This window comes from Chinchilla lanigera, unplaced genomic scaffold (assembly GCF_000276665.1).
Source record: "Chinchilla lanigera isolate Chin_1 unplaced genomic scaffold, ChiLan1.0 scaffold00011, whole genome shotgun sequence".
NCBI lineage: Eukaryota > Metazoa > Chordata > Mammalia > Rodentia > Chinchillidae > Chinchilla > Chinchilla lanigera.
Genome location: NW_004955412.1, coordinates 26,145,525 through 26,170,428, shown reverse-complemented (window position 1 = coordinate 26,170,428; position 24,904 = coordinate 26,145,525). Strand labels below are relative to the sequence as shown.

At 43.2% G+C, this 24,904-nt stretch overlaps 1 protein-coding gene across 3 annotated transcripts; it reads left to right on the top strand.

Moving 5' to 3' along the window:
* The first annotated feature begins 3,958 nt into the window (after positions 1 to 3,958).
* Positions 3,959 to 20,613, top strand: Tmem218 (transmembrane protein 218). Of its 3 annotated transcripts, none has more exons than XR_260025.2 (6): positions 4,040 to 4,095; positions 13,494 to 13,567; positions 13,968 to 14,078; positions 14,900 to 15,002; positions 18,384 to 18,629; positions 19,932 to 20,613. XR_260025.2 is itself a non-coding variant. In XM_013511261.1 (5 exons), exons 3-5 carry the CDS (start codon positions 13,969 to 13,971, stop codon positions 18,516 to 18,518), a joined length of 348 nt encoding a protein of 115 aa, XP_013366715.1. In that variant the 5' UTR covers positions 3,959 to 4,049; positions 13,494 to 13,567; position 13,968; the 3' UTR covers positions 18,519 to 18,977. The 3 variants fall into 3 exon arrangements, 1 of the variants encoding a protein (XP_013366715.1); XR_001232928.1 differs by having other exon boundaries at positions 19,887 to 20,613; XM_013511261.1 differs by lacking the exon at positions 19,932 to 20,613 and having other exon boundaries at positions 3,959 to 4,049; positions 18,384 to 18,977.
* Positions 20,614 to 24,904: the final 4,291 nt, after the last annotated feature.

Below are 24,904 nucleotides of genomic sequence, written 5' to 3'. Positions count from 1 at the left end.
TAACAGACAATCATTTACAAAATAGCAAGAGAACAACACAAACAATACAGTTACAAACAAAGTGGTAGGAAATTAACCATGCTTGTTGTGTTACATATGGGTATCTTCAAAGACCACCACCTTTTCTTATTCTGCAGTTTAAGAAGTAGATCTTACAGCTCCCTCCTAGTGTGGAGGGTCTTTCCAGCTGCCCAACAAGCCAAATGAACCCAATCTAGAAGCTTTGTACTCTAAAACATTAATTTGGTACTTACAATGTTAAGGGAGACCAAGTTCTTTCTTGTGTGGGCAAAACAGTCCTCTTGGATAATGGACAAAATATCTGCTACCCAGTTGTTGAGCCAACAGGTTGGATTTTCTCTGAAAACTATTCTGATTTGTAAGATCTAGCACATAATTCAGAAATCAAAAGCATGTTACTTGTCTCACCCATTTCTGAGTCTTACCAAAGACAGAATCCTCCCCCTTCTCCAGCACAGAGTGGGGCAAAGGCTTTTCACAAAACACAATGCTGTGATAATACTGAAGGAAGGGATCCAGGTTTGCTTTCCGTTCTATTGTCTTGTTCTGTCAGCTCTCACATCTCTCCAAATCCAGGCTTAATAATTTACGGCGGAAAGACATTTAATAAATAAGCAGCAAGATTGGAGCTGTCAGCGCTGCACAATGGGACTGTTTGCATCTTCCTGCTTGGCGTCGGCAGCGACTCTCCCAGCTCGCTTCAACTGAGACAATCCCATTTGCTATTTTCATAAAATTAGTTCCTCTGCAGTTTCTATTAATCAGAACATTCTTTGGAGAGAATTATACTGGGATTTTATCGCCATCTGAGTTCAATCGTTCTGTGAAGCTGATGAATTTTTATCACCTCTGAGTGGCAGAGAGAGGGAAACTTGGGTGGTGGATGTGAGTGGGCAGAGAGTTCTCCTTTGACGTGGCCGAGGCCTGGCAGTCCTGAGGACCTGGGTTGGTCTCTTGCACCACACATCTTAGCAGCTTTCTCCCTCAGACACACCTCCTTTTGTTTGTAATAATTCTCAGTCTTCTTGGAATCATGGACTCTTTTACAAATTTTACAAAGGCTATGGATTCTCTCCCCAGAAAAGCCTACATGTGCACCCAGACACCAAACCTCACCATGTCAGTGGATGTGTGGACACTCTCACTGCACTCCACACGTGTGGCCCAGCCAGCACACTCCAGAACAAAACCAAGGTGACCACCTTAGGCTGGAATAGAAACTCACCTGAAAATACCTTGTTTTTGAAAGAGAAAGGGAAGACAGAGGCCTTTTAAAAAGCATGTAAAAGTAAGAAAGTTTTTCGTGAAGATTGCTATAATTTGGAGAAGTGTTCTCTAAAGGCCTCTGTGCTGAAGGGTCAGTCCCTGGCCCATGGCACTACTGGGAGGTGGTTGAACCTTTGCGGAGGAGGGGGGTCTAGTGGAAGGAATCTAGATCATTGTGGGTTGTGCCTGAAAGGGGCTGTTGACCCCTGGCCTCTTCCTGCTTCTGTTTCCCAGATGCCATTAGGTCAGCCGCTTGCTCCACCATGGTATGCTGCTTCATCAAAAGCCCAAAAGTCATTGGGCCAACCAACCTGAACTGAAACTTCTGCAACTGTGAACCAAAATAAACCTTTCCTTTTTTTAGGTTTATTCGCTTGGGTTTTTTTTTTTTTTTTTAACAAGGGCAGAAAGCTAATGCAATGTACACGAAATGAAAGCACTCCACAACCCTACTAACCTCTTTTTACTTCCCTCCCCTTATAGACAGACTAACAAATGATTTTATACATTTATGAGAAGGAAACGAAACATTGCTTTTTGGTGTTGTTCTCTCTTACCCCTGCCCCATGATACTGGGGATTGAACCCATGACCTTTGCACTGAGCTACATCTTCTGTCCTTTCTTTAATTTGTTTTTTAAACTTTGAGTCGGGGGGATGGGGATATAGCTCAGCGGCACAAGCACCTGACTGGCTAGCGCAAGGTCCTGAGTTCAATTCCCAGTACCAAAAAAAAATTTTCTTGAGTCAGGGTCTCACTAAGTCCTTAAGCTACTGAGGCTGGACTTAAACTCGCCATCCTCCTGTCTCAGTCTCTCTGAGCGTGGGGATTACAGGTGTGTACCACTACACTCTGCGTGGTGCTGTTTTTGTTGATTTATTTGTTTAGAAGAGAAGAAAATTATAATCTAACAAAATGGTATGCGTACGTATATGATGCTTATGTGTATTCTACAAGTACATATACAGCAGTGGTAGGGAGCAATTTTGAAAAGTGCTGGGTAAAACTTGCCAAACAGAAGAAAACTTTCCAGAGAGAAAGGTCGGATGGCCAGGTAATCTGTCTCCTCTGCAGTGCGCACACAACTGCAACTCAGAGGTCCCAGAAGACACATCTCTGTGTGACAGTACGTTACTCCTTCATCTCATTTAGCCAGAAAACAAATTCCTTCTCCCAGTTAAGTGGTGAAGAGCTTAGAAGAAAAATCCCTTCTCATGGGAGAGAAAACTTAGAGACACTACATGGAAGATGTAAGATGTTGGCTATGCATCTTCATTCACACTCTTTTTTAATTGATAAAGAAACTAAAACCAGTTTGATCATTATAAATGTAAAGAGATTAACTTTTTCAGTCTCAAACGTTTGACCTCTTTCTCCCAAAACACTGAGTTGAGAACTGATTCTCAGCAGTTGGGCAACATAACATTACATTTCACTACTTGTCTCCATATTATTCTGCATGTGCCATTGTTCATTCTTGTCTCAGCCTTTGTTCAAAAGATTTCCTCTCCTTGGATTCCCTTCCATCTCTGTCCTGCCCTTTCCATTCCTATCCATATGCTACAGTCCAGTGTTATTCTGGCTCTATGGGAGACATCCAGATTGACTCCAGCCAAAACAAAATGTTCCTGAAGCAGTACAAGTGAAAAACTGCTCTAAAAACTACAAGATGCTCTCAAATATCAAGTCTTATTATCTTTTGGAGCAATCAACTATAAATTAGTTTGGGCCCATTGTTAGGTCTTGCTTTAAAGATCATTTCCTAGTTGCTTCCCCAGCTGTGGACCTACCATTACAAAACCTCTCGAAGCTCATTAAGACAGGAGTCACATCCTATTTCTTATGTGTCCTTACAGTCTCAACAGCACACAGCTACAATTAACACTCAATTCCAGTGAAACGAATTAATCAAGATACTGGCTTTCTTAACCATACAGCTCCTCATTGGGCCTCAGGTTAAATTGTTAAAACACAGAAGAGATGGTTGGGTAGTTTGTGGGAATACAAATGAAGACTTGGGAGTAGAATAACTTGATGCCTGCAACCAATGAAATTCAACCCTCTTCTCCCATTTCATTCATAAAGCTCTGATTCAGGAGCTACGCTGGATAGAATGATCCTTGCTTTGTCTACTTTGAAGTTAAAGGAAGAATAACAGTAAATAAAATGAGGCGAGGTAAGGATAAACGAAAGGTGATGTTATTAGAGCTGGTGCCTCGGACTGTTTCCTCCAACAGGGCTGTTGTTGACCCTTCATCAGTGGGCCTGGGCCGACTTGCGACCCACTGAGCCACTGGTGTGGGGACTGAGATGTTAATCATGCCGCGGCACAGATACTGATGTCTAGAAGGCGGTACAGGACTTTGAGATAGGGGCTGCCTGGTCCTGCCACTGTACCGCATCGCTGAGCAATCTCCATGGTGACGGAGAAACACCAGAAGACCTTTCCTCGGCCCAAACAACCCGCCCTCAGGCTACCCCGACCAAAGGTCCAGTGGGTTAAGGAGGAGGTGTGATTGACAGTGAAGTGGGGTGTGGGGAGGCGCCACTACCCAATCGCAATGGAGGCTAGTCACCTGACCCACCAACAACGACCAATCGGAAGGCGTAAAGGAGGACGACGTGCCCTCCCTTCCTTCTCCCTTCCGCGTTGCCCAGAGCAGCGGCAAATGTAAATTAGTAAGGGGAGAGCTGAGCTTGAAAGAGCCGCGCTGATTAGCCAATCCAAACTCACCTGAATGAAAGCCCACTTGTGATTCGCCGTAAGTAGACCACGGCCCGGGTGACTAGAACAGAATGGAGCGAGAGGTGTGAGTCTGGGCCTGGGGTGCTGGAGAGTTGATTACGGGAGCGAGGGGAGGAAAGCTGGGCGGCTGTGAAGGGAGACTGAGCCCGAGCTGGGGCTCAGGCTGCTGAGGCTGAGGAAGTGGGCGGGCGGTGCACGGATCAAACAGACCGTGCTCACCACGGGTCTGGACCCAAGGCCCGGCGACTCTTAAACGCTTACTTTGGGACCGACAAGGAAGAAGGTTTTGTTCTTTGCTCTTAAGAAAGTTAAACGCCGGTGCCCGATTGCGATGCCTTTAGTGTGAGACCTTAATCCGCGGTAATCCAGGACGTGGCGGGAGCTGCTCAGGCTTGGGCAGCGTTGTCCTCTGGTCACTGTGACTCCCGGGGGCGGGAGAACAGCGGGTCCTCCACACCCCTGGGCCTTCAGATCGCAGCCCTGGCCAGGAAAGGGGGCAAAGTCAGGGTCAAGACCCAGGGAGCCCCTTTCTGTACGTGTGTTGACAGCGAATGTTACATCGGTGGCTTTCGGGTAGCTTGGCATTTAATTGATCCCTCCCAGATTACTTTATTAACAAAAATGAAGGCTTTTTCTTAATATTTTAAAATTCAAATGATAGTGAAGTATTTATAGTAGAAAAATAAAAGTGTGAAAGTCCCCCAAATTCTATTTTAAGCTTTAGGACAAACTACACAGAAAATCGAAAAGGATTCCTCCAGAAGGGCCCCTCACTCCAGGAATCCATTATTTTCTGCTGCTTTCAAGGACTTGAGTTTGAATAAAAGTTGGGGTGGGCGAGGCGTCACCCATGAGGAGGGCAACTAGCCCCGCTGCTTTCCACAGAATCTCCGTGTGTCTTGGACCCTAAGTCGTCGTGGCTATTGGCGCTACGCTGATCCTGGTGGGGAGCGCTTACTTTTGCCCAGTAGTTCAGTCACCTGTAAGCCTCTCTATCAGTTTTCCCTGAGAGCTGAATGCAAGGGCGCGTAGAATCAACGTTAGGTAAATGAAGAACACACCATACATACCTCCAAAGGGGTCTGAAGAAACTTTCCAAAGAAATAGCTTATGGCATGGAGTAAAGAGGGGGAAAAAACCCTGCAGTTGTTCTTGACCGCTACCAAACAAGGCGTTCAAATTGGAACAGATAATTTGAGGGGGGAGCTTTTTTGTTTGTTTGTTTTTTGAAAGAGGGCCTCGCTATGCAGTTCAGGCTAGCCTTGAACTTACTATGTAGCCCTGGCTGGCCTCAGAGTCCCGTGATCTTTCTGCCTCAGCCTTCAGAGTGCTGGGATTGCAAGCGTGTACCACCAGATGTATATATTTTTTCCTACTCTAGTTTACTTGCTTTTATTGCCATGGATATTAAGTAAATGGACTTACTTTTGAAATCAGATTGGCTAAACCATCCATTTTCAAAGAAGATTTGAAAAAGTACTGAGTATTCAGTAAGAATGCTTTTTGCTTTTATCCAATCTGACTCTAAATAATATTACTGTTCTAATAAGGGAACTATTATCCTCACTTTAAATTAACAAAGTAGAATGACCAGGTGTTTGCTTCTCTGGAACAGCATCCTATAGTATATCCAGGCCTCCCTTTCTATTCTTAGTAAGAAAATGCACGGTTTGGTTATCAAGTGATCATCTATATCTTTAGAAGAGCCTGGCGCTGTGTATTGCATGGAAGCCATAGCCAGTACGGAACCCAGTGTCTCCTGAGGGTGTAAGCATCTGCGGGAGATTGAAAAGATAAATACTGACAAGGGGCCAATTCAGGTGCACCTTGTTACTATTCACCCTTTTAAAAATTAAGCATTATCTCAAATATCTAAAACCTAGAGAATATTACATTGAATAGTATAATAAATAGCTATGCTTCACCAATCAGACTAATACACATTAGCATTCCGGCACATCTGCTGAAGTTCCTCATTTCAAAGAAATAAAAGATCACAAATTTAGCTGGGACCCCTTCGGTTCCCCTTCCTGCGCTCATCCCTCCCCAGAGGTGGGTACTCTCCCGAGACTGTACATCTTTCATTTCCAACGTGTCTGGGCTTTCGCTCTACGTATATAAATCACAGGCAATGTATATAATTTAGATTTTCTATTAATTTTAAAAAACAGCTAATGATATACTATGGCTTTCATTTTGCACTTGCATCACTAATGTTCTTTTTGAGATATGTTTGTGTCAGTACTTAAAGATCAAGTTTATTCATTTTAAATGTTCATTATCAGTATATACTGTACCTGTTCCCTTATTGATGAACATTTCATTTAGCTTTTATTCTGCTTTTAAAAAATATTTTTTTATTTGTTTATTTTAATATCAACAGAGCTACAATGGCAATCCTTGTATGTGTGTCTCCATGTACAACAGTTTTTCTCAGACAGTACTTACCCTGGGTAGTGGTACCGGCCCTGGCAGGCATTTTGGAATTTGTGAGGCATATTTAGTTATGACTGATTGAAAAGGGGGTCCTGAGGTTTACGGAGCAGGGCTGGGGATGCTAGGTATTCTGTAATGGATGGAACAGTCCTCACATGAAGAATTACCCTGTATCCTATACAGCTTTTGAGTGCTGCACGGGATATTCATTTATAATTAACTGGCCTAGAACTTAACTCTATTTTTTGTATTAACATAATGTATTTTTTGGCACAGTTTAATATAGTAAAATTTCCAGGAATGTAACTCTAATGTAAATCAAGGGGAAATTATACTAATTTGTGGTTTGGAACTTTAACAAGAGTTGTTCCTCACTCTAGAAAAATCACATAACCGAAGGCAGCACAGCTCGTGGTATTTGAGTTGCCAGTACAACACACCTGCATAGTCTGCGTTTGTAGCTTTTGCGTTTGTGGTGATTCTAAGTTTAGGTGCAAGCATCTGACTACTGTACTTCATTATGTATTCTAGTGTAGTCAGCCTGAACATTTGTGTATTTAAACATATGCTATTTCATCATAAATTACTTCTATTTAAAATTGGCTTCTGAATATGATACAGAGTAGGGGTCGGATTTTATTATTTTCCAGTTGGATAATCACTCATCCTACCACCGTCTATGCAGTCCTCCACCCAGTGAATCACACAGCCACCTCCTTCCTGTATGAGGTTCTCACAAATGCATGGATCTGTTTCTGGGTTCTGGATTTGATACCACTGGTCCATGTGTCTTTGTGCCACCATCACACTGTTTTAATTACCTTGGTTTCATAATGTATCTTGTAGCAGTTGGTAACAAGAAAGGCAAGTTGCCATCCTAGTTCTCAAAATTGTTCTGGCTATTCTTGGGTTTTTACTTTTTCATATGAATTTAGGATTTGTTTTCATGTTCCACAAAAAAGCTTCAGATTTTGGTTAAAATCACATTAAATGTATAGATTAAGGAAAATTGACATCCTTTCATTGAACCATCCCATCTAGACCTGTGGGTTTTTTTCTCTAATTGGGGCTGCTTTATTACTCTGTCCAGGTGCTTTTAAAGTAAAATGTCTTTGAATAAAGTTTTATAATTTTAGCTATAAAAATCTTACAAATCTTTTGTTATGTTTATTCATACTTATATACATACACAGATATATCTTTTGTCTTAGTTACGTTCTCAGTGCTGGGACAAAATACCCAATACCTGCAAGTTTAAGGAGGAGAGGTTTAGTTTTCCTCACAGTCTGTAGAGGTTTCAGCTCATAGTTGGCCATTCCAAGGCAGAGAGGCATGGCAAAGGGCTATGGCAGCAGAGAAACAGTTGTTGGGATGACAGGTGGAAATCAGAGAGAGATCAAGGGAGGAGGAGAGCTATATATACTTCCTGACCAGCCCACCTCTTCCTACCAAGCTTCACCTCCAAACATCACACCCAGCTATAAACCCATCAGTGGACTAATTCAGTGTGAGTATTACACACTCACAGTCTAGTCACCTCCCCCAAACCCCTACCTACGAACATATGAAGCTTTAGTGAGACATACTGTACACTACAACATCTTTTTACTATAAGGATTCAGATATATTCTAAGGTATGCAAAATATAGCCCACATCCACATACCCACCACCCAGCTTCAATAACTAGCTCATGACCAGTCTTATTTCATGTTAACCCCCTTCCAATTCCTACAGTTTCTGTTACCTGTAATGTTATATTTGCATCTGTTCATATGTATACCATAAAACACTGCAATACTTTAAAAAAACCTTTTTCACTTAATATGAAATATTCAGCCTGTTCAAATTTCCCCAGTCATAAAAGGTTTTTACAAGTGCTTTGCTTGAATCAAGGCTTAAACTGGGTCTATATATTGCATTGGGCTGATAGGCCTCTTAAGATTCTTTAAACATTCTAATGAAGTGTAACACACAGATAGAAAGGCGTACAAATCCTAAATATGTGGCTAGATACAGTTTACAAAAATGAACAAAACCAGGTTACTAATACACAGATTAAGAAACAGAGTTATATCAGTGTTATGGCTCATTTCTAGATGTCCTCCCAAAGCTTCATGCCTTCATAGTTGGGGCTTTTCAGAGCTGGCTGGATCTAGGGTGTGTGATATGAGATTAGGGGCATGTGGTACTAAATTAATCCACTGATTAGTGTATTTCTGGTTGTGGATGATGGGAAGGCTTCATGGGTGGGTGTGGGTGGCACCACTCAAAAGGCTTGTAGCCTGGATGAGATAAAAGGGAAGGAGAGACTGTTCATGCCTGCTGCCTCCTGCCTGTTCTGTTGTGGACTATTTCTCCTCTACCGTGCCCCTCTGTCATGCCAAACTGCCTTGGAGACAGTCAACTATGGACTGAAACCTCTACAAACTATGAGCTGAAATAAACCTTTCCTCTTTTAACTTGTGGGTGTCGGGTATTTTGTCTCAGCGATGAAAAGTAACTAACACAGTCAGTACACCAAAACTTCCTCTAATCACTGTGTTCTGCAGGGTAAACGTACTTCTGACTGCTAGGCCACCCAAAGTAGTTTGGCCTATTTTTTAAACATTATATAAATGAATGTTATAGTATGAACTCTTTTGCATCTATCTTTTTTACTTAATATTTGTACAATAAGTACCTACATCATTGGATATAGTGATAGGCTCACTCTCATTTCTTTATACAATTGTGTTGATGAATGAATACACTGTGTGTATAATACCACACTTTCTCAATTCTTTGGGTGGATATATGAGTTGTTTCCTTTTGTAAGTATTTCAAAAGGGCTTCAGGGAGTTATTGTGTATGTATTTGTTTATTTTTATTAGTACATGCTTGCAGTACATAAATTGGCACATGTACATAGCACATCTTAATTCCTTTTTTTATCCCCTTTCTCTCCCCTCTCCCCCTCCCTCCTATGTCCATCCAGATGAATGGGTAAAGAAAATACGATATTTATACACAATGGAATACTACTGTGCCATAAAGAAACACTTGAGTCATTTGTGGGAAAATAGATGTACTTTGAGAACATAATGTTAAGGGAAATGAATTGATATATTAAGTTTAAAGATTGCGTGGTTTCTCTTATATGAGAAACCCAATATTGTATAAAGTGCAAAATAAAATATAGGTAATAGGAAGTAGGGGGATAGATCTTTCTCAGATGGGAAGGAGCAGTGAATTTCTGTACATGTTTTTTGATAAACTTGGTATGCATGTCTGTCAGGAATACTCCTAGGAATGAAAGAGGTGGATCTGGGGTGTGGGAATATTCAGCTAATAAATATTACCAAGTCTTCAAAGCAGTTGTAACAGTTTATAGTCTTATCAGCATTGCATGAAGGTTCTATTTATTCTTTGTCTTTGCTAACTTTTGTGTTGTCTTTCATGTTCATTTAAGTTATTCTGGTGTGTATAGAGGCACTAAATTTTGGTTTCTTTTTAAAAAACTTTTGGTTTTTATTTGCAATTTTTTGATGACTAAGTTGAGCTACATTTCACATAAAGGTCATTCAAATGTCTTTGTCAATATTTGTGCTTTTGTTTTTCCTCTCTCTTTTTCTGGTACTGGACATTGAACCTGGGGGCACTCTACTATTGAGCTTTTATTTTTTATTTCAAGAAAAGATCTTGCTAAATTACCCAGGCTAGGCTCAAACTTGTGATTCTCCTGCCTCAGCCTCTCTCAGTGCTACGGGGATGTGCTACCACACCTGGCTGTTCTTGTTTTTATTTGCTGTAACTGTCAGATTTGATACAAGTGTACTAAAATTTTCCACTAAATTTCTGGGTGTGTTCATTTATTGTAGTGCTTAGGTCAATTTTGGCTTTGTATATTTTGAGGCTTTGTTGTTAGGTTCATATTTGTTTCAAGTTGTATTTTTTTCCTAAATTACTTCTTTTGTGACAGTTCTTATTAATATTCTTCAATAATATTAATATTCTTTATGTATTTTTCTTAATACTTACATTGCTTTACTAGTTTTTATTTTTACTTTTTAAAAATTGTAGTAAAAAACAACTTAAAATTTATTATCTAAACCAATTTTAAGTATACAGGTTAGTAGTGTTAAGAATATTTACATTTTTCACTAGAGATGTGGCTCAGTGGAAAAATATTTACATTTTTGTGAAACAGATCTCCAGAACTTTTTCATCTTACAAAACTAGAACTCTGTACGTATTGAACATCTCTCTGTCCTCTCCTTTCCCTGGTATTTCCTGTTAGTATATGCTTTTGTTTGTTTTTAAATTTTCTTTTCAGTCTCTCATTATGCTTTTTGTATACCTTTTATAAAGAGCTGTTTTTATTTTTTAAAAAACAACCAATATGAGAGTCTTTCAGTAGTCTGCATTTGCTGTAACTATTGTTGTATTTGGTTTTATATTTAAATCTTATTTTATATTTTTAACTTTCCTTGCTTTGTTCTTTCCCAATTCCCCCGTCTGTTTTCTTCCTTTACTTTTTTTCACTGTGCTAGTGTGGAAGCTACTCGTTCTGTTTCTATTGTTTGGTATTTACCTATATTTTAAAAAAATCAAGTATACATAGCTTAGTAAAACCTGATAGGTAATCATTAATTCTCACTTCCTCCAGAGCAAAGTGATATCTGTAGACTGCCTTGACTTTGAACTATTCTTTCCCTTCTTCCATATGACTGTTGAGTGATATTTTAGTTCTTCCTTATTTGCTAGCCTTTCAAAAAATTAGTCATTATTATTACGGGAATCTCCATAGACAATACTGGCTTATGTAAAATCCCCTTACATTCTTCCTGGTATCTCACACCTCCTTTATTGGTTCATTTTCCTTCTTGCTTACGTACACCTCTGAATAGCTCTTCCAAAGGGATATTGAGAAGTAAACTCCATGTCAATGTTTGTATGTCTGAAAGCATCTTCCTTTTATGGGTAAGTCTTAAAGGAACATTACCTGCCCACCTGCGGTAGTATTCCAACAGAGGTTTTGGTTTTATCTCTGCTGGGATAGTGTAGGTTTCTCAATTTCAGTCTAGTTTTCATGCCAGTGGATTTCAGTACCATCTTGATGTGTGATTCAAACCCTAAACTTGCCTGGGATTCAAATTTAGGATTCAGATTTGTTTTGGGTTGGTATTTTTTTTCACCCATGATCAGAAGCACTTGGCCAGCTTTCTTCCAACACCTTAGCAAATTTTTTAGACCCTATTTCAAAAGCCAGGTCAGCCTTTTTGATGCAGCATGATGCATTATTCGCAGTCCCAGTTCTTTGTGTTATGGATCTGCAACCTCATCTGCCCCAGCCAGGACCACTTGGAGAGGGTATATCTGGCACTAGGACCCCTGGACAGTCATGAGCTCAGCTCCTGCTTACACTTGGGCTGAGCTACAGTTTTTTTTAAAGAACCTGTGGATTTTCCTTCATTGGTCTTTATAGATGAAGTGTTTAAATTGTAAGTTATTGAGCATTTCTGTGTGTTTACTCTTGTGCTGGGACACTTCCACTGTTAGCCCTGTCCAGCGCATTGATCGGAAGTTAGTCATCTTTCTGAACCTTGACTTTATTCACCTTTACTTACCTGTAGACCTGTTCACACTACTTCCTTTATTCATTCAACTAATGCTTACCGCACATAATTTCTGTGCTACAAACTGGGAATACATACCAGGGTGAAGAAAATATAAAATTTCTGCCCTCATGAGTTTATTGTCTTAGTTAGAGAAAGAGAAAACAAACATCAGCAAATGAATACAAAATACTCAATATGGGGGCAGCTCAGTGGTGGAGTACTTGCCTGGTGTGCGTACTCAAGTACTTGCCTTGAGTTCAGTCCCAGCACTGCAAAACAAAACACCCTCTTGGTTCCTGCTGCACTTTGTTGATGGAGTCGAGTGTGGACGGCTGTTTCGAGATCAGTCTTCTCCAGCACTCCTTCAGCTTCTGCCAGAAGGGACGTCTGCCTTTGTTCCTGGCTTATAACACACTGCTTTATAGGGGAAGCACGGAATGTGTGTTGACCGAATAAATGTAATTCTTTTTTAGCTGTTGATGTTTAAAGCTTCCTTTTTCAGTAACTTTTTAACAGACTTTCTTATAGGTAGTATTTTTCATGGTATTTAAATTATCACGGTAAAGAAAAACAGCAACCTAAGGGAGAATTTGTTTGCCGAAGAATCATCCCTGATACAGAAAAGGAAAATTGAGGAAGGTACTGTAGGTACTCGCTGATACCCTGTGGTGAGTTGAATGGTGGCTCCCCAAAAGATAAGCACAAGCCAGATGTGGTAGGGCACGCCTATAATCCTCACACTCAGGAGGCCGAGGCAGGAGGATCATTGTGAGTTCAAGATGAGCCTGGGCTACGTAGTAAATTCAAAACTAGCCTGAACTACCTAGAAAGACCCTGCCTGAAAAAAAAAAAAAAAAAAAAAATCCCCCAAACAACATAGCAAAACAAAAGATAAGTCTGTATTCCAACTTTTGGAATCTGTGAAATTAGCCTTAATTCACAAAAGAGTCTTTACAGATGCAATTAAGAATCTGGTGATAAGATCATTCCAGGTTATTCTAGTAGACCTTAAATCCAGGGGAAATACCCTTTTAATGGACAGAAAAAAAGAAAAGAGAGACAGAGAAGGCCATGGTGATGAAAATAGAGACAGATTGGAGTGAGTCACAAGCCAAGGAGCACCAGAAGCTGAAGAGACCAGGAAGGGTCCCCCTAGATCTTTGGAGAGCTCAACCCTACCCATGTCTGTATTTTGCACTTCTGGTCTCAAAAACAGTGAGAGAATGAACTTCTGTTGCTGCAGGGCACTAATTTGGAAACAAATGCATGCCCCTTTGCAGTTAGGCTGCCCTGACACCTGTAATATGGATGTAACAGTGCCTTCCTCAGGAGCTTCTTGCCATGATTTCATGAGACATATTTATAAAGTATTTAACACACAATAAATATCAAAAAATATTGATGACTGTTCTCCCTCCTCTTTAAGGGCTGGGCATTTTCTTCCTTGTGTGAATAAGCACTCAGGCAACACTGTGAAAATTCCTGTCCTGGGATTGCCTGGTGAGTCAAAGTCCACACTCTGAATTTAACTTGCGAGCTTCAGCTTCTGCTTTAGCGCTGGAGCTCCCAGCTCTGGCATCCTCTAGCACTCCCCAGTGAGGGTTTTGTCGCAGGCAGAGTTCAGCTTTCCACTGTGGGTAGGGGAAAAAAAAACTGGAACCCAGAAACCACATTTAAATGACCCAGCAGGGCAGAGGGCTATTTCTCAGTGTCCAACACGAACAAAGACTTCGGGTCCTCAAGTTCTGATCCCTATTCAGGGCTTCCAGGATGGGACACTGCTGAGAGCTAAAGGCCTCCCATCTTGTGGAGTGTGGACTTTCTGTACTTGTCTTAGGGCCGGGCGTGGGCGTGGGTAGGAGCCCAGACAGGTGGGAGCTGATGCTGCCTTCTTCCCCAGGATGGCTGGCGCGGTGCTGGGAGTGGGTGCCGGCGTGTTCATCCTAGCCCTGCTCTGGGTGTTGGTGCTGCTGCTGTGTGTGCTGCTATCCAGAGCCTCCGGGGTAGCTAGGTAAGGCATTCTTTCCAGCTGGGAGTCCTAGGTAAAAGCAATTAGAGGTAAAATCGCTGACGCTCATTAAACATTTAGAATTCCGAAGATCATTTTTGTAATTACTGGCAGTTTGAATGAGTTGCATTTTAACCTCTTATCATAAGCACTAACTGTGTTATTTATGCTCCGAGGCAGAGGTGGGAGGAGAAGGGAAGTGCATTTTTCAGTTCTTACTGTGGAGGAGATGCGGGGAGACAAAGATGACAAGAAAATATGCTTTCACTGCATGCTGAATGTCTTGGAGTTGTATGTGGGAGATTTTCTTAATTGTTCAGATTTATGATGTACATACATGCTTGTCCAGTCCCTAAGGCTCTAGACCTGGGCCTGGAGAAACTACAGAGGCATTCTGTGGGTTGGATCTGCCCTTTGTATCAGGGCCTGATTTTGTAGAACAGAACAGAGTTAGGCCATAAACTGACCCTGAAAAATATGGCAGAATTGTACTCGGGTGAGGCAGTGTCAGTGAGAAGCGGCGTTACAACATTTACTCAAGTGTTCTGGGCTAAAAACAATGGACGTGAACGTGAAGAGGGGCTGCTTTGATTTTTCTTGGCTATGATTTTATGCAGAAACAGAAAAACGGTGAATTCCCCTTGTCAGAATTTGGTACAGGAAGCACCCAGCTGGTGCCTGTCTAGGAGGAGAGTTTTTGCCTCTGGTCACTGTAAGGGGACGGAAGCATAGAATACTGGCCCCAGAGAGCAGCCAGTCTGGGCCTAGCAGGGTAGTGAAGAAACTGTTAACAGTGCCCTTAATACTTGTCTTTCTGACCCCAGGTTCTCTGTCATTTTTGTATTCCTCGCTGCTCTGGTCATCACGGCAGTTCTGTTGCTCTTTCCCCGAGCCAGTGAATTTCCAGCCCCAGGAGTGGAAATGAAGGTAAAGCTGTTGGTTTTAGTACTGTGCAAACCTCCATTCCCCCCAAGACGTGTTAGGACTGTAACTTTCACACAATGGTGGGGGACGTTCAGAGGCCATTGTAAGCCCCTCTTTCGTCATCCAGGGGAGGGACCTTATAACTACCAGCTGCGACCCCGCAGGCTGCGGCTTATCAGACCTCAGCTCATCTCCAACTTGCATCAAGTTACTAACAACGTGTCGAAAGGCTGCCACTCACTGAGAGGACAGAGAAAGAGAACACGAGCTGGGAATGGGAACAGACCTGCCCCGCAGTGAGGTGTTCCCATTCCTGTAGCCTTGGCTACAGGGCCTCAGACCCTGGGCCCAAGCCCTCAGAGTGCCCTCGGCCCAGCAACATGCCTTTCCCTTTCTCTGGGTGTACTTTTTCCACCTTTGATGTGGAGAGAGCTGCTTCCATAGATAAGAGAAGTAGAGAAAGGGAACATCTCTATGGAAAGAAGAAGGTAAAGATATATACATGGGTTGAGCCAGGCGTGGTAGTGCACACCTGGAATCTCAGCTCATTGGGAAGCTGAGTCAGGAGGATCACAAGTTTGTGGCCGGCCTGAGCAACTTAGTGAGACCCTCAAAACACAAAAATTTTAAAAGGGCTGGGGATGTAGCTCAGTGGTAGAACACCCCTAGATTCAATCCTCAGTAGTCCAAAAGGGAAAATAAAAGCTATAGATCAGTGGTGGCGAACCTATGGCATATGGGCTGTTTGTATCACTGAAAGCTCTAAAAGTTTCGCCATCAGTGCTAACCACTCCTTAGTCTTATGACTGTGTCTGCCAGCTTGCACCTCTGTGAGTTTTTATCACCTCTCATCATCTTCTTCTGGAGATGCCAACTCTCCTGGATCATCTCTGATGTGGTACTCTGGCTTCACCCAGCACGGCTGGTCTCAAACCCATAGGATGTCGATAAAGGCATTGATCCCTTCTGACCCAATTTCTTCTCATAGCTTCTTTCCTCTCGACTTCCATTTTAACGTTTAAGTAGAATGGTGATCACAGCTAACATTTCCTGAAGGGTTGCTGTGTACTGGGTTCTGTAATACGTATGTTTGCATTATCTCATTTAAACCGCAGGGCAGCCCTAAGTAGTATCATGCAGGTACTTTAACTTCCCCGGCTTATAGATAAGAATACTGAGGCTGTAAGAGATTAAGGTAACCTGACAAAGGTCACACATATACATAAAGAGACAGAGCAGGGATTTAAGGGGTCAGTCTTAAAGCAATCCTCATTGTCTAGGGGCTCAACAGTATAGCAAGGGCCACCCCAGAGGACTCACGGGTTTCCAGGTGATACTAGAGAACCATACACAAAGTTATATAACTTGTAGACTATCTTAGACACACACTCCCAGCTCTACCTAGGGACTAAAGCATGAAAAAAGGAAGGAAATTAGTTCTCAAAACTCAAGGAAAATAATGCCCCATGAATTCAAGGACTAATTTCCATGGGTGTTGGGGTTTTGTTTGCATTTGGAAATTGCTCTTAAGGTGTAAGTACCTATGTGAATGAGGAGTAAATTCCCACCTCAATGACCTTGTCTTTGTATTAAGGGGGAGAAAGTGACATCAGCTATGTGTTTCCACACTGAGTAGATGCGGCTGGGAAGATGGCACCAGACAAGCGTGGTTTTGAAATCAAGCTCTATTCTCTGTCGTATGAGCTTCAGACTCCAGAGAAAATTGAATTTGAGCAGGATGTATTTGTCAGCATGGCCACAGAGCTGGAGTCCTCATTTTCAGGTTTTGAGAACTGGCCCCTGCAGCAACCTGGCTCAGTACTGTATCAATAATACATGACCTGGGCCTTCTGCACCCTAGGCCTGCTAATTGGCTCATTAAAAAGTGAAACAGTTGAACGAACAAACATGTAGCCCACCAGAGACTTGTTCAGTGCTGGAGCCAAGGTCAAAGCTACGTTAAAGTTGATGTATCAAATTGACCTTAGCCGGAAGTAGACGGTGGGGTAATCTCAGGAGTAGCTGGGTCGTCTGCGGCCTTCTTAGAGTCTGTGGGGCTCAGTGGTTGCTGTCAGTGCTTGGGTGTGATGAGACTGTATTAGTTTTCTATTGCTGCAGTAACAAATGGGTGCAATGGCTTCACAGTTCTTCAGAAGTCCACACGAGGTCTTGCTGGACTAAAATCGAGGGGTTGGCAAGGGTGACATTCCTTCTGGAGGTTGGAGGGCTGTTTCCTCATCCTTCCAGCTGCTAGAGCCTCTAGCTGCCCTCATCCTTAGCTTCTGCCCCCTCCTCCATCTTCCAAGCCAGCAACACCACATCTCTCTGCTCCAGCCTCCGTCCTTATATCTCTTTCTTTAACTTGTAGGGACCCTTGGTTGACACTGGGCCCACCTGGATTGGGTAGTCCAGGCTAACCTTGCTATTTTAGGGACAGCTGATTAGTACCTTTAATTCCCTGTTGTCGTGTAATCTCTTATAGTCTCGGTTTCTAGAGATCGGGATGTGGACGTCTTTAGGTCATTATTCTGTCTATGACAGTCACCTCTCAGTTCTTCTGGATTCTTTTCTAGCCATGGGTTCTCAAAGCTTCTGTAAAGTCAGCCAGTTACACCCACTTGGTTGGTGTTGCTGCTCCATTAGGTCTGTACGTTCAGTTGTGTCCTCCTGCCCACATTTAAGTACCACCATTTGGCCCTGGGGAGAGTGGAGTGTTGGCAGTGGACAGCAGGTAAGTGGGTAGAGCTGACACCAGTTATATGTTTTTGTCAACAGAGATGAGTAGAATTAGGGCGTCAGGGATGGCTGGTTTAGCATATCACGGGACAAATTCCTTGTCCTTTTAAGGATTTTAGTATCTCAACCAAATGGCCATTTCCCCTCCCTGTTAGGATGCTGAGTAAAAAATATTAGTGTTCAAAACTCTTCTGATGACAGCTATAAAGAGACACCATATCATTTTGAAAACTCAACAGCAATGGGTTGATGGTTTTTAGGGTTGGGTCCTGTGGACATGGGGTTTATTATATTACTGTATTTTAATGTGTGTTTATGAGGTTTGCTAGGACCAAGTAGGCTTCGTATTAACTCTTTCAGGTAACTGACTTCAGAACATGAAAAGAACTCATCCAGGCACTTTAAAGCATGTATGAACCTCCTAAATTGAGTTATTCCTTCCCTGTATTTGTTAATCCTTTATGTCTCCTTCTCAAGGAGTTTGAGGGAAAAAAATCTTACCTATTTGCAGAGGAGGCTCAGGGCAGGCTGTTACTGGACGTTACACCTATGAATGAACAGACTCTCAGCTGTTCATCACAGATTTGAGGTGAATCCAGCCAGGATGTTGATGTGGAGGGATTTCACTTTGACATCTTCTCTCCCCAGATTGTGGATACCTTTTTCATTGGCCGCTACATCCTGCTGGCTGTCCTCAGCGCTGTCTTCCTTGGAAGCCTCTTCTTGCTTCTAACACATCATGTCCTGGAGCCCGTCTATGCCAAACCCCTGCGGTCCTACTAAGCATTATTGGGGAAACAGAGGCCCTTGGCCTCCTGTCTTTCATGTGGACGCCATGGATGCACAGAAAGTCACTCGTCAGAGCCTTGTTCTTACAGCCTTCATGTCTTAAGGGTAAGGGACTGTCCATGCTCCCTAGGATAAGTGTATTGAGCCCTGGACTCCAGCAGCAGGGTTGCAAAACGGTCTGCGGGGGACAGAGTCTCACCCACTTGAGAGGGATATTGTCATCTTGCTATCTGTTCTTCAGGGATTTCATGTTTGGAAAGGGAAATAGTCATCCGCTTAGAGCAGATTTTCAATAGTTATTGGTAAGTAGATTTTGGAGTGTTTTGGCTTCTGCTATCCAATAGAAGAATCTGGACTTTTTTGATAACACAGTATGTAAACTTCTTTATTCTTTTTTCTTTTTTGGTACTGAGGAATGAATCCAGAGCCTTCACACTAAGCTACATCCCCAGCCCTGTTTTTATTTTATTTTTTTTTAATATAATTTAATTTTATTTTTGAGACTGGGCTTGCTAAATTGCCCAAGTAGGACTTGAACTTGCCATCCTCCTGCCTCAGCCTCCCAAGTACTAGGATTACAGGAGTGTGTTTGAAATTCCTAATTATGAAGTTGGATTCCCTCAGAAAGGAAAGATACTCAACTTTTTTGTACTTTATCATAGGGTCTATAATAAATACATTGTAAAAATTAAATAAATTAAACTTCAAAGAAATTAGTGTACTACTGGCATGTAAGTGTATACTTAATCTTTCCAACTTGGTCCCTTGGTTCTGAATTTTAAACCAGAAGACCCATTTTCAAGTAGCTATGGGACTCAGGATAACATTTATGATACAGAGCATACCAGAGCCCCTGCATTTAGTGACAAATTTCACTGAGTTTGGGACATTAGACAGGTATCAGAATCTAACTTTGAGAATGTACATTCCTAACTAGCTTTGGAGAAAGGGCTACAAAGATAAGAAGAGCTCACAGCCCAAGAAGGACTCCTCTGGTTATTAAATGAGGTTCACAGCGGGCATAGATCCTGGAAGAAAAACCCAGAGATTTGTGGCATTAAGACAGACACCCACCACTTATACACCTTTCCTCTAATCCCCAAGCAATCTTGAAATATAAAAATACTAGTTTTGGAACTGTGGTTGAGTTTGACCTGAACATCAGCGTTGGTGGTTGTTTATTGGTTTAGTAGAGAAGAGGGAAGTGACTGCTGTTACCTTTATAGAGTTCTGGGGAGTTATATGTGGAATGGTCAATAACATCTAAATAAGCCTTCCAGTTTCAGTATATGTGCAGCCAAAGCGAGCACCTAAATAATAAGGCTTCCAAATTATCACATTAAAATAGCTTTTGCTTTTTAGTGTCTTTCCTTCCTAAGTGGGTGCAAAAGGCCTGTATGTCACCAGGAATCAAAAGGATCCAATCAAAGGCGTGGAGCTCACCGTAGCATCCCATGTGAGTCCGTATCAGAAGGCTGACAGGTCTCCCCTGGAAGGCTGAAGGGCCGATTCTAGAGGCTGGAGTCTGCGCTGAAAGCCAAGAAACGACGTCCAAGGTGAAAGCGAAGACTGGAGCTTCTCCGAAGGAACAGAAGCAATCCCTCCTTCTTCTTTTCCCTCTTATACACTCTGGCAATAATCCTCCCTAGGGTGGGTCTTCCACACCCAGAACTACACTGAGCCAATTTAGTTGGGTGTTGTATATTCAAATTGACACAGTCAACCAAGCATCAGACCTACTAAGCTCTGTAGAACTTTGATTGAGAGCTTGAGGGAGATTAAGACTACCTCTTGCTTTCTGTCCTGGACCCTGTCGTCAGGGTAGAGAGGTCCCCAGTCCTGCCTCCCCTGAGGGGCTCAGCCCTAAATGACAGGAGGCAAGAGCTGGTGACAAGAGTCTTGGGTTGGTGAGGGTCAGGTGGAGTTGTACCTCCACTTAAACTGACTCCTTTACCCGCTTAGTTTGGGAAAACTTTGCAGAGAATGCTTCATGCAGAAAGTCTTAAAGGAAATCATTTTCTTCCCAGCTTTTTAAAAAATTTTTTATCTTTTTAATTTTTTTTATTAGTACATATTTGCCATACATAACGCTCACATTCATCATAGGGAATGTGTACCTGTACGCAATGCCTTAATTTTTTCCCATTCCCCTCCTGCTCCCTTCAACCCTTCTTCCGCTCCCCGTTTACAAAAGCTTTGTTTCCATTTTTTCTTCCATGCTGTCTTTTTAAAAAAATCTCTTCCTTTCCCCTCCCCTCTCCTTTGTTCCCCTTCCCATCTGAACCTGTTGTTCCTGCTTCACAATAACTACCCTTCATTTGGTCCTTATTTACCCTTTGAGTTCCGTACACTAGAGAAACAATGCAATATTTAAACTTGTGTGTCTGATTTATTTCACTTAAAATTATGGTCTCGAGGTGCATCCATTTATTTTTGCCTTTTTCCTCTTTTTTTTTTTTTGGTATCAGGAATTGAACTCAGGACCTTGTGCTTGCCAGACAGGCACTTGTGCCACTGAGCTATGTCCCTGGCCTGGTGCATCCATTTATTAAAGGAAATTGTTTCTTAATCTGGCCAAGGACCCATAGGTAAGAGAAGAAACATCCCTCCCTGTTTGTCAAAAGAGAGGGGAGAACGCGAAACATGGTGGACTCGTGTTCATGGTCTTTTGCACCTGACATGCGCAGTGATGCTTCCAGATGCGTGGGCCTCTGTGCGGACCTGGAGTCCGCTGCAGTGGGACAGCGCTGTCTTACAAACACAGGTCACTGTACCTCCTCCCGAGAGACTTGCTGAAAAAGCAACTCTGGGAATGCTCTTACAGGTTCCTGACTATGAATCCATTTTTTTATTTCTCCAAAAAGGTGTTCAACTATTGAATAATAGTAGAGAGCTTTTGGGGGACTGTTCACATGGAGAAGGATGTGTTAAAGTTGGAAGGTCTAAATTCCTTCTCATACAACACTGCTGTCTAACGTTGCAATTTTTAAACCCAATGTGACCGACAGAGTTGTGTGCTAAGGCTGGCTTTAAGCAAAAACTATACTTTGTACAGTGTATTTCAGTAAGACCTGCCTTCTCTAGTTCCTGGATCTGTAATTACCGGCTGTGCTGCGATGAATTATTTTGTCCTGTATCTGCAGGTAATCATGGTGACCCTAGAACAGAACCCCCACGGGCTGGCCCCAGTAGTGGAGGGCTGAGAGCGCGCACAATGTTTGTTTCAGAGACCTGGACACCAGGTGCATCCATGTCAGCTTCTGAGATGGCGCCTCGTGTCATGGCCTCCCTGGAGCCAGGGCTTGGAGCCCTCCTCCACATAGTGTTTCCTTGACAGTTTTGTGGTCAGTTGGCCTCAGAGTAGGTTGTGCTCTTCTTTTCCCTATTCAGAGACTGGTGATCCTAACTGTTTAGAAGTTTGGGAGGGAGAGTAAATCCCGGCTCTTCCATGTGGAAATGGTTTCTTTCATAGCCTCCCAAACTTGTCTCCTGACAAACTAAATTAAAGTGCACACCTCAGCCCCCACCCGCCATAGAGAAATTTGAGCCTTCAGGTAGTGCTGTGTGTTATGTTTTAGAAGTTTCTCAAGCCAACAAAGCACTTAGCAATTCCTTCATAAATTCCTGAAATTTCTCATTTGTAATGCACCTTCTTGATGCAAGGTATCTGATTTCTAATGTACAGATGCATCACAAGTACTGTATGACGTTCAGGCCCTGGGGAATGCCCAGTGCTCATGTCGCATGCCTGCCAGGGACAGCAGCGGTCCCACTGGATCATGCAATCACTGAGCCAGCCTGTGCAGCCTGTCTTCCCAACTCCCATTTCAGGATAAAGACATCCCAATTACTTCAAAATGTTTCTTTTATTCTAAGAAAGTAATCTGTGTCTTGTTCTGACAAGACATAAACTTTTTTTATTGACTATTTCATTGCTGCTGCAGCGGAAGCATTTGTTTTATTCTCAGTGTAAAAAGAAACCTACTGCCATTGTTTTCAGAGGAAAAACAGAAAAAGAGGAAAAGGCATTTTAAAAGCTTCATAGCTGGGTGGTAGTGGCACTCAAAATGTGAGACTGGCCCAGCCTTCAAGTGCATCCCTAATATTTCTGAGTTTACAGATCATTTCTGGCTTTCAAACAACTCATTTTTTCGTTGGTTAATGCTGTATACCTGCCCATTTCCCTAACTTATATCCAAAAGCTTAAAAGAAGTTCCTTTAAATAATTCTAACTAACATTGATAGTACCAATAACAAACGTTTTATTTTAACTCCTTAGCTTGAACCTTTCAGTATTTGGCTGTAGTTATATAGAAACAAGTTTCCAGGTGTGGGAGTTAGAGCTGTAGGGAAAAACAAGAACAGAAATCTATGGAAAGGAGACTAGAAAAGCGTTGACTGTCCTTGTAGGAGCATACAAACTGAGGATTAGGAAGGATTTTATAGACGTGGAGCTCAACCTTTAATCTTTAGATCCATCCCAAAATTTAGAAATAAGTGCGCTTCACATGCTGAAATCACAACTTTTATTGCATTTAGCAAATGAGTGCCAGGCATTTTTCTAAGCAGGCTGTAAGCAGTAACTCCTGTCCTCCCACACCTTCCCTGCTAAGTGGGACCCTACATCCCCACTGCGCAGAGGGGAGCAGGCGCGCACGGCGAGCTGGGTGCTGAGGCCGCCTGCAAGGGGGATGCAGGGCGCAGGACCTGCGGTCAGGTGGTTTGGCTCCCGTGTTTACTCCGTTCTATCATACTGCGTTGCTGTGTGAGACAGCAACAGGACAGGAGGGGACCAGGATCAGGCACTGCAAATCCGCTCGATGGAAACACTGATAGGAAATCCAGAATCGTAGGAATCGGGCTTCGAGAGTCTGGGGCAAAGCAGTTAAAAGACAAGTGGGACCTCAGAGACTTCACCGATGAAACCTATGTTTCTGGCAGGTTTCTGCTTTGTCAGACGTTGGCCTGCCCAGGCCGATGAGCACCAGACAATTGAGCAGGTACGATAGTAGACTGAGTTTCCCAGAAGGGTGTAAAGGATGCGGTGCTTACATGTTATGTGGCTGTCCCCTCCACTTGTTTTTAAGCTTTGGGGATTTCATTGTTGCCTTGTCTTTAAATTGATCATCTCCTAGGAGGAAGGCATCACCGAAGCTGGGCTCCCCTGCTCAACCTCACCCCGTGTTGCTGTGGCCCACTTCGCTTTTTGGGGCCTTAGGGTTCCGCGAAAGAAGGGAAGGGTGGTCAGTGAGAGGGTCCCATCAAAGCCCAGCACCTCAGCACGCTGTCCTGCCCATTGGCCTGTGTCGGCCAGCTGGGTTCATTCCCTCTCGCTTCTCCCTCCCTCCCTCCTCTCCCTTCCCTTCCTTTCCCCTCCCGCTCTGTCCTCTTGCTGTTTTTTTTGGACAGGGTCTCACTTTGTAGCCTGGCTGGCCTCGAACTTGCAGTGACCCTCCTGCCTCTGCCTCCTGAGTGCTGGGATTACAGGTGTGCACCACTGCGCCCGGCTTCTGCTTCTCTGGCCTTCCAGGTCCTGAGCTTGCGCCCCTCTCCCCCTCAGCTGTGCCTCCTCAGAGCTGCGCTGAACCTCAGCCACTGCCCTCCCTAACTTCCGCTGACCTTTCACACCACCTGCAGCGCCTCTGCCAAAAACAACATCGCTAACTCGGCTGTTCTGTTTCGCCCGCCCTGGGCATTGGCAGCGTCAGCTCTGCCTCGTCAGGCTGTGCAGATCCATTCCTCCTCTGTGGCCCACATGTCAGTCAGCCCAGCTCCTGCCAGCCGCTGTTCTCCCCAAAACCCCCAGGCTCCACCACCTCTTCACTCTGGCCCAACGCAGCTCATTCCCACTGGAGGACCAAGGTTGTTCTAAAACTCCAGCCACGGGTTCAGAAATAGCCATCACAGGGCTGGTAGAGCAAGTGTTTAGCACACTGCAGGCCCATGGTTCAAACCTCCACACAAAAGAGGGAGGCAGGAGGGAGGCTGAGGCAGGAGGATCTTTGCAAGTTCGAGACCAGCCTGGCCTACAAAGAGAGCTCAAGCCCATCCTGAACTGCATAATGAGACCCTGTCTCAAAAAGACAAAAAAAAAAAAAAATTAAAATTAAAAAAAATTGATCATCTTCTAGTTTTACCTGAGTGTATGCATTAGCTTCCATTGCTGTTTTAACAGATAACCACTATAGTGATGTAGAACAGCGCAAATTTATCAGAGAGTTCTGGAGATCCAAAGTTAGAAATGGGCTTATGAGACTAAAGACAAGCCTCAGAGACTCCAGCGCTGCAGTGGGCGTCCTTGTCTTTGCCAGCTGGTGGAGGTCGCGCACATTCCCCGGCCGGAGCGATGCAGCATCTTCCAGCCTGTGACACTCCTGCTT

What these genes read in the sequence shown, in the direction of transcription:
- Tmem218 (XM_013511261.1), top strand. Translation starts at nt 13,969, where the DNA reads ATGGCTGGCGCGGTGCTGGGAGTGGGTGCCGGCGTGTTCATCCTAGCC. An exon ending in AGAGCCTCCGGGGTAGCTAG is followed by an intron (nt 14,079 to 14,899) that starts GTAAGGCATTCT and finishes TTCTGACCCCAG; the next exon opens with GTTCTCTGTCATTTTTGTAT. An exon ending in CCCCAGGAGTGGAAATGAAG is followed by an intron (nt 15,003 to 18,383) that starts GTAAAGCTGTTG and finishes TTCTCTCCCCAG; the next exon opens with ATTGTGGATACCTTTTTCAT.